At 43.9% G+C, this 9441-nt stretch overlaps 1 protein-coding gene across 4 annotated transcripts in view; it reads left to right on the forward strand.

Moving 5' to 3' along the window:
• Positions 1-6297, forward strand: part of LOC110298324 (sialic acid-binding Ig-like lectin 5) — an 8667-nt gene extending 2370 nt beyond the window's left edge. For 2 of the 4 annotated variants that reach the window (XM_021167498.1, XM_029479109.1), the window contains 5 exons: positions 1701-1952; positions 2048-2350; positions 2621-2720; positions 3055-3190; positions 5327-6216. In XM_021167498.1, the coding sequence (XP_021023157.1) occupies positions 1701-1952; positions 2048-2350; positions 2621-2720; positions 3055-3190; positions 5327-5518 (983 nt within the window). In that variant the 3' untranslated portion in view covers positions 5519-6216. Of the gene's footprint in view, positions 1-1700; positions 1953-2047; positions 2351-2620; positions 2721-3054; positions 3191-5326 lie in introns of all 4 variants that reach the window. The other 2 variants (XM_029479111.1, XM_029479110.1) reach the window with 2 other exon arrangements.
• The last annotated feature ends 3144 nt before the right edge of the window (positions 6298-9441 follow it).

A 9441-nucleotide genomic window follows, 5' to 3' on the forward strand; every position in this document is an offset into this window, starting at 1 on the left:
TGGTTAGTTCATATTGTTGTTCCACCTATAGGGTTGCAGATCCCTTTAGCTCCTTGGATACTTTCTCTAGCTCCTCCATTGGGGGCCCTGTGATCAATAGCTAAATGCATCCACTTCTGTGTTTGCTAGGCCCTGGCATAATCTCACAAGAGACAGCTATATTTGGGTCCTTTCAGCAAAATCTTGCTAGTGTATGCAATGGTGTCAGCGTTTGGAGGCTGATTATGGGATGGATCTCCAGATATGGCAGTCTCTAGATGGTCCATCCTTTCGTCTCAGCTCCAAACTTTGTCGAGTCTCACCTCTTGTTTCCTCCTATAAACCTAATTCTTACTTATGCTTGTGGTTCCTCCACAATCAAACTCACACCGACCCAATACATGTATCGGTCAATGGCAAGGGACTGAATTAATTTTTCCCTCCTTAAACTTAGTTTTCTTGGAGATTTCCTCCTTCACACATATGACTGACACCATGGTTTTCTAGTGTTATGGTAACACATTTACCCACTCATCTCTTGACAGAACACTGGCAGTCCTTGTCTTTTATTCAATAAATGACTTACATGAAAATTTTCTACATTTTTGAACATGTCTACAAAATTCTTTCCTAAGGAAGAAAATTCCAGAACAGAGGATCATTTGTATTTCCCATACATAACTGCCAAACTGCACAGCGTGGACTTTGTCTTATTCACATTTCCAGGAGCAATATCTTTCCTTAACAAACAGACCCACCCTCCTGATGTCATGTGTGAAGTCGCTGTATTTTTCATTCACATGATCATCCGCTCAAGAAACTGAGTCTCTCTTATGGTGTTTAGGCTGTTTATAGTCTATGGATGTGGCTCAGTTCGTAGAGTATTATCCTAGCATGCAAGAAGCCTAGGGCTGAATCGCCAGCATTGTATAAACCAAGCATGGCAATCACACTCCTGAAATCCCAACACTGAGAGGTTTTGAGAGAGAACTTGAGAGGTTCAGAAGTCACCCTCACCTACATAGTGAGTCGGAAACTGCCTGAAATATTCAAGACCCTTTCTCTCAAAAAAAGAAAGAAAAGATAATAACAATAAATTGTATTTATTGGTCTGTGACAATTTCCAAAGTCATCTAAAGAGAGATTTCTGTTAAGGAGGCAGCTGTTTGCCAGGTGGAGGGACATTTCAGGATCCTTTGGCTATCGTTGGGTGATGTTGCCTCACTGTGGACAGAACACTGTAGCATTGCCTCTGGTCAGCTTCACTGTTCTTCATGCCCCTATCAGCACTCCTCCTCCTGGAATCTCCCTGGGCTTTTAGGATAGCTCCACCATGAAACCCATCACTGTGCCGGTATCTGCTTTGGGCACCTGTCCCCAGGTCTGTGAGCTCCTGGGATGCAGCTGAATTAGTCAGGCCTTAGTGAGATGTTCTTGAGAGACAAGGACAAGTAGGGCATCTGACTTGACAGATGCCTAGGAGGGAAGAGTGGGACCCAAGTAGGTTCTGATAAGCTTCACACTGCTAAGAGCTATTGTCTGTCTTCAGTCTTTATGGTGTGAGGCCATCAGTCAGCAGAATGAGAAAAAGAGAGAGAGAGAGAGAGAGAGAGAGAGAGAGAGAGAGAGAGAGAGAGAGTAAAAGGAGAAAATGTAAATGTAGTAAAAGGAGGAGAAAGGCAGAATGCCCTCTGCAACTAAGCTTCTGTCTGCCTCCTCAGAAACTAAAGTCCTGCATAGTGGAGCATCTCTGCAGATCCAAGAGGGTGAGTCCCTGCGCATGGTCTGTATGGCTGACAGCAACCCCCCTGCCGTGCTGAGATGGGAGAGCCCGACCCAAAAGCCCTTCCAGCTCTCTACCCCCGCGGAACTGCAACTGCCACGGGTGGAGTTGGAGGACCAGGGAAAATACACCTGCCAAGCTCAGAACAGTCAGGGTACTCAGACAGCCTCTGTGAGCCTCAGCATAAGGAGTGAGTTGGGAAATGATGGGGGTTGGGGGTGGGGGCATTGTGATCACAGCCTGGGAAATCCCCACTGATCCCTCTCCTTGTGTTTCACTCCCCAGGCCTTCTACAGCTGCTGGGACCCTCCTGCTCCTTTGAGGGTCCGGGTCTGCACTGCAGCTGCTCCTCCAGAGCCTGGCCTGCCCCTTCTCTGCGCTGGCAGCTGGGGGAGGGGGTACTGGAGGGGAACAGCAGCAATGGCTCCTTCACGGTTAAGTCCAGCTCCACAGGACAGTGGGCCAACAGCTCCCTGAGCCTCAGCATGGAATTCAGCTCTAACCGCAGACTCAGCTGTGAAGCTTGGAGTGACAATGGAGTTCAGAGAGCCACTATCTTGCTGGTGCCAGGCCCAAAGGTCTCACAGGGTAAGGTGTGGAGAAAGGAATGCTTTCCATCTAGATTCCACCATGACATGGGGAGTGAGCAAAATGGGACTAGTGTTTGTGGTTTCCTATCTGTTAGCTTGGTAGGGAGGTTGGGTGCAGGAGGCTGTAGTCACATACAAAGATAGGAAGGAAAGGACCTAGGCCAAAGTGGGAGTGGACATTCTCACAGGAATGGATTAGAAAAAGGTTGGACGCTAAGATGCCTTCCTGGGAGGAAGACTTTTCATCACCCCAGGTCTCTCTTGTTAGCAGGCAAATCAGAAACCAGTAGAGGAACGGTCCTGGGGGCCATCTGGGGAGCTGGTCTTACGGCTTTGCTTGCTGTCTGCCTCTGCCTCATCTTCTTCACGTGAGTCTCATTTGGTGAAGGCTTCTTCTAATGACTGTTGATTGGTTAAAGGATTCCTAAAACTCAGCCCAGTGGGATGATGAGCTACTAGCAGAAACCTTCTGCTAACCTGGTCAGGTGTAGATACAGTCTGTTCAAATCATATAGATCCCCATCCACTGAGGGTCTTTAATACACAGAGTAGTTCTATCTCTGGCCCCTGTACTTGGTCTTCACTGGTCCCAAATTCCATCTAGCTGAGCTGAAAAAAACAAAAACAAAAACAAAAAACCAAAAAAAAACAACAACAAACAAACAAACAAACAAACAAAAAACCCCTCATCTTTTTCTTCAGAGTGAAGGTCCTCAGGAAGAAATCAGCCCTGAAAGTAGCAGGCACGAAAGGCAACCATCTTGCCAAGAACCCTGCCTCCACCATAAATAGTGCAAGCACAACTTCGTCCAACACTGCATTGGGATACCCACTCCAGGTACTCAGACTGTCCAGCACATCAAAACTGAGCTTCTGTTTTCTCAAATGTCTCTCGACTATCCAGCTTTCCTCCCACAGCCACAGACTGGGGACCTGACATTTGCCCCCACCTCTATCTTCTGCTACAGATATTTGCCCAGGCCTACCCATTGTTTCTGTTAGCAAAGCTCTTCCCAATGTAGCTACCTCCTGCCAAGCCTTCACGGTCTTTCCCTTGGCCTCAGCACTGTTCTCATCAGCCCAGAGTAAACTTTCATAAAGGAATTCTAAACACAGCTATTGAGTCTTTACAGTCCAAATATGTGTTGTCTAACAGAAATAGAATGTCAGGCTGGGTATGGTAGGACAGACCTATAGTCTCAGCACTCAGGAGGCTGAGGCAGGAGGATGAAGAGTGTTGACCATCTGCCAGGGTGACTTATGAGCTCCTTATAAACTCAAATTTGAAAAGAGAGCTCAAGTGTGGCTCAGCACTAGAGCACTTGCCTTGTGTAGTGAGAAACAGGGATGTAGCTTAGAAGTAGAATGTCTGCATAGACTCTATGGGATTGTGGCCCAGGGGTAGGATACTTGGTTAGATTCCCAAGGAATGGGGTGTGGCTCAGAGCTGTAGTGCTTGCTGGAAGTTAACAGTGAGGCATGCGAGATGTAGCTCTATTGTTGACTAATTTTCTAGCATGTGTGACAACCGGGCTCCATCCTCAGTAGGGAAAGAGAGAAGGAGAATTCAGGGAAGAAGGGAGACAAACATACAGAGATATAGAAACACAGAAAGAGACACACATAGAGAAAGACAGAGACAACAGGATGTTGGACTTGGTGGCACATGCCTATATTCTGGGAACTTGAGAAGCATGAGGAAGGAAAATGTAAAGTTTGAGGTCCTTGGGCTACATGGGAGGCTGGGGGAGGGGGTGTGTCCAGGACAGTCTGGGCTACTTAGACACTGAATTTTAAGATTTAACAGAAAAGCCGGCCACATGTATAACATAAAATCTTCATTAGTCACATTAAAAAGCAGAAATTAATAATACAAATTTCATTCCACACAACACATCCAAGTGTTTTTAATTTGTTATCAATAACCAAATGTAAAGTTTATTAATGATATGTTCACATTCTTCTCACTTTGGGGTACTTTGACTTTTAGATCCAGTGGTACTTTGTTCTCAACAGTTCATCTTCCCTGAGACTACCTCACATGACGTGTGCCACATGTGGCTAGCACCATATTCAATCTCGAGACCTCCAGAATGGAGTCCAAACTCCCTGGGCATGTGATTCATGATCTGTCCTTGAGTGAAGCCTTCATCATCTTCCATGCATCAGTTAAAATATCCCACGTCTAACAGACAGACTATCACCTGCTTCTTGCTGACACAGACTTATTCCCCCTATCCTCTTGTTTCCTGAGATCCACTAGGGTAGGGGTGGGTTTTATCTAGGCTTCTTAAGAGCTCACTGTAGCTCCCTGCTTCTGCCCATCAGATTACAATTAGATGAGGTTTTGATTTTATTTTTGAAATTTTACTTATGTAAGTCTTTGGAGATAGGGTCTCTGTATAGCCCAGCTGTTCTGGAACTCACTAGGAAGCTAGAGCTTGCTCCAGACATAATCTTCCTTCTAAGGCCTCCCAAGTGATGGGATTGCTGGCATGACACATCTGGCTTCATTCACCTTCATTTATTTTTGAGTCTGGTGCTGTCATTTGTGAGTTACTTAACCTGAATTAGATTATGCTCATATCCATAAAATGGGAAAGGCGGAGATTGTGAAGACTTGGTGAGACGCTATAAGGTTAATGTTATCTGGGGTTGGGATGCCACATACCGTTAGAGTCTTTGCCTACTATCTCCAAGGTCCTGAATTTGGTCACAAGCACTGTGTATACGACATATGTGCACAGAGCCACATACTGGGGGAATGTAGAGGAGGAGGCTGGGCACATATTCATATTCATGTTCACACATCAGTAAGTAAGGTGGATGAGTGGAAGCATGGAGTGGAAGCACTCAGGAAATATACGTGAAACAGGTAAATGAACAAGTGCACACCTAAGCCCCAAGCTGCTTTGGTAATTTTTGCTGCCCTCTGCAAAGGCCTGACTGATTCCCTTCTCTAATCTGGTTCCAGAGTCATCTGAATGAATCAGGGTCACAGACCCAGAAAGAACAGCCACCCCTTGCCACAGTCCCAGACACCCAAACGAATGAGCCTGAACTCCACTATGCCTCCCTCTCCTTCCAAGGCCCGATGCCCCCGAAGCCTCAGAACACGGAGGCCATGAAGTCTGTATACACAGAGATCAAGATCCACAAGTGCTGAAGTTCTTTGCTCCATGTGTCCCAGTGCTGGCTGGAGTCCCAGAAAGGCATGGCCAAGGACAGCAAGTGTTAGAAGCATATTGTGATATCAGTGGCCCTCTAAACCAAAGGCTGTGTAGTGGAAGGAGGGAGTTTTGGAAGGAATGAGGGTCACAGAGATTTCTAGGTTCAATTCCAGATTCAGTGTTATCCCCAGAGAAGCCACCTTTTCTCTTTGTGCCCTCTCTTCCTCTTCTGTAATAATAATCACAAGGGTCATAATCATGAGAAGTGTCAAGGAGAAAGTATAGTGCTTATTGTTGATTATTTGGCTTTATATTGCCTGAACAGTGTGGAAGAACATTTTGACTTTAATGCATACTTGAATTTTACTTGTATATATTTAAGAACATATGTTAGTTCCTAAAGTTATTCTGTTTTTTAAGTGTGACTGTGTTGTAGCTACATATATCCCAAATTGAGCTCATATTGGATGTTCTGCAAACTCTTAAAGATCACACAGATGCCAGCCCAGACTACTATACCCAGCAAAATTATCAATCACAGGGCATAAAATTAATATATAAAGATCTTTCACAAATCATTAAAAGTGACATATAATTCAATATAAAATGGTATATGTGAGTGGCCAGCAAACATACAAGAAGGTGATCTCAGTCAGTGCTTGTCAATGAAATATAAATAAATATAATACAACTACCAAATTGTGCAGCAATTCTGCTTAGAACTGGAGACCTAAAAACACAAGATACAGTTGCTTATCAGACTTGCACAAGTGTTTTCATGGAAGAATTGGGGACTAAGCTCATATGCCTAGTATGTTTAAGACCCTAATATATTTAATCTCAAGCCCTATAAAATGCACTCAAATGCCCATCAGGAATAAGACAGGCAAAGTTCATAATGTTTATGGGATAGAGACATAGCATCCTATACATGTGTGAGTTTTGCAAATGTAGCATTGAGTGATAGAATTCAGACACAGATTCTCTAGTGTGTTAGGCTATTGGCAGAGATTTAGAAACAGAAGAACTCAACTGGACTTTTTCTCTCTTCTCTCCTCTCCTCTCCTCTCCTCTCCTCTCCTCTCCTCTCCTCTCCTCTCCTTTGCCCTCCCCTCCCTTTTCCTCCCTTCCTCTCCCCTCCCTTCTCCTCCCCTTCCCTCCCCTCTCCCCTTTTCCCTTCTCTTCCCTTCCCCTTCTTTCCTTCTTTCCTTTCTTCCTTCCCCGTTTTTTCTTTTCTCTTTGTTTTCTTTTTGCACTTTATTGGAAGTAGATTTATTTCTCATACAATATATCCTGATTATGGTTACTGCTTTCTCTACTCCTCTCAGTTCTTCCTCACCTTCCCTCCCATCCAGATTCATTCCCTTCTTGTTTCTTGTTAGAAAATGACAGGCTTCTAGTGAAACACAACAAAATAAAATACAATAAGATAAAAAGAAAAACCATCACTTCAAGGTTGGACAAGCCAAGCCAACAAAAGGAAAAGAAACCAAGAGAAGGTACAAGAATCAGGGACCCACTCATTCACACACTCAGGACTTCTATAAAACATACTAAACTGAAAGCCATAGCATATACAGGGAACCTGGTGCAGACCCATGTAGGCCTTAAGCTTGCTGCTTCAGTTTCTGTGAATTTATATGTGTTTTCCTCAGTTGATTTAGAGGGCCTTGTATTCTCCATTACTTCTAGTTTTTACACTCTTTCCATATCCTCTTCCACAGGGTTCCCTGAGAGCAGAGGTGAGAAATTTGATGGAGACATCCATTTAGAACTGTATGTTCCAAGATCTTTCACTCTCTATCTCTGCATATTGTCTGTCTGTGAGTCTTTGTATTTCTTCCTATCTGCTACATAGTAAGAATATTCCCAGGTGAAGGCTAAATAAGGCACTGGACTATGAGTATAACAGAATATCATTAGGAGTCATTTACCACAATGTTTTTTAAAGACCAGTGGTATTTGATTTTAGCCTAGGTCTCTAGGTAATCTCATCTCTGTTTCTTGATCACTAAAGCAGTGCCAATTATAGGTCCCATCTTGTGGGGTAAGCCTTAAGTCAATTCAGATTTGATTGGTCACCTCCATGAACTTTGTGTCACTATTGCCCTAGCAAATTTTACAGACAGGAATGTAGGGATGTAGGGCAAAGGGTTTGTGGCTGACTTGCAGTATACTTTTCTCTTTTGGTAGTCTACAGAGTAACTTCCTGTACCAAAGATACTAGAATGTATGGGTAAAAGTTCTATACAACAATCTTGCTCTCTCCATATTCAATGAGTTGTTTCAGTGTTGTCTTTAGTAATGGGGTCTTGCTCAGTTTGTGGAGAGCAACCTATTGTCTTGGCAAGAACCTGGGTTGTTTGGGGATTTCCATGGGTCCCCTTTGAACAACAACTCAATTGAATGTAGCCCAGTCCTGGCATTGGAAGCTTTCTTTGGTGACAAGAGATGTCTAGTAGAGAATCTGTCTCCTCTATTGTTTTGAGACTTCATAAGGATTGACTTCATGTATTTTAAAAAGTTTCCACTGCACCAGATTTCCATACCACCCTCTAAAATGTTCCTCAATTCTAGCTGTCTCTCCACATTCCCTTCCTCAACCACATCTCTCTCCCCAGATCCTCCCACTTCCCCCACCTGCCCCTTCTCAAACCATAAAATCTATTTACTTCCCCCTCCCAGGGACATCCATGTGTCCTACCCTCAGTTCCTTCCTCTATATCTTAATTCTCTGAGTCTATGTGTTATAGGTTGGTTATTACTTACTTAATGCCACATAGAAGTGGATATGTACTGTAGAGGAATTTTTAATCCAGCAACATTGCTACTCTGACAAAAGATCACATCCAGAAACTTTGTTTTGTAGGTCCGTGTGATCTGACAACATTCTTGCATTGATTCACCATGCAATTCTTTGTTGGCTAACTTTGGGCTTTGCAGATGCTGGTCTTCACTGACAACGTTCTTGAATTGGTTTGCATTGCATTCTTTGATGATCATTGCTTCTCATGGCTTCCTAGAAAGGAAAAATCACCAAAGAACTTCTGATTGTATGCTGCCTGCTTCTTGCTGCTTCTGCAGACTTGTGCCTACTGGTGGATCTTCCTGGTTTCTTCTGGATTGAGCCACTGCTACTGATTCATGTTTGGTGTTTGCTAAATTGCCTGGACTGCCACTTCTGATTCATGTTTGGTGTTTTGATAGTAAACTGGACTGCTGACAACAAAGATTGGAATCGCTCAAAAGAACTATTTCTAAACAGGTCCCCTGTTTCTTATTAACCTTTCTATTACCCCACCTCTTGTGAGAGATATCATAGAAGTGAGGCTGAATCATTTAAAAAACCATAATTAAAGTAGGTTTTGAAAAAAAATCTATGCCTACATCGAGTTCTCATGAGAACAGACAGTAAAGAGAGGTGACTTAAAAAGTAGTGAGGAGAGACCATTGAAGTCAGTTTGATTGAGTTCAGTTGAGTTCCCTTCCCCCCACTCCCACTTCTTGGCCCTGGCATTCCCCTGTACTGAGGCATATAAAGTTTTCAAGACCAATGGGCCTCTCTTTCCAATGATGGCCGACTAGGCCCTCTTCTGAAACGTATGCAGCTAGAGACACGAGCTTTGGGGGGTACTGATTAGTTCATATTGTTGTTCCACCTATAGGGTTGCATACCCCTTTAGCTCCTTGGGTACTTTCTCTAGCTCCTCCATTGGGGGGCCCTGTGATCCATCCAATAGCTGACTGTGAACATCCACTTCTGTGTTTACTAAGCCCCAGCATAGTATCACAAGAGACAGCTATATTTGGGTCCTTTCAGCAAAATCTTGCTAGTGTATGCAATGGTGTCAGAGTTTGGAAGCTGATCATGGGATGGATCCCTGGATATGGCAGTCTCTAGATGGTCCATCCTTTCATC

The sequence above is a fragment of the Mus caroli genome, chromosome 7 (assembly GCF_900094665.2).
Source record: "Mus caroli chromosome 7, CAROLI_EIJ_v1.1, whole genome shotgun sequence".
Taxonomy (NCBI): domain Eukaryota; kingdom Metazoa; phylum Chordata; class Mammalia; order Rodentia; family Muridae; genus Mus; species Mus caroli.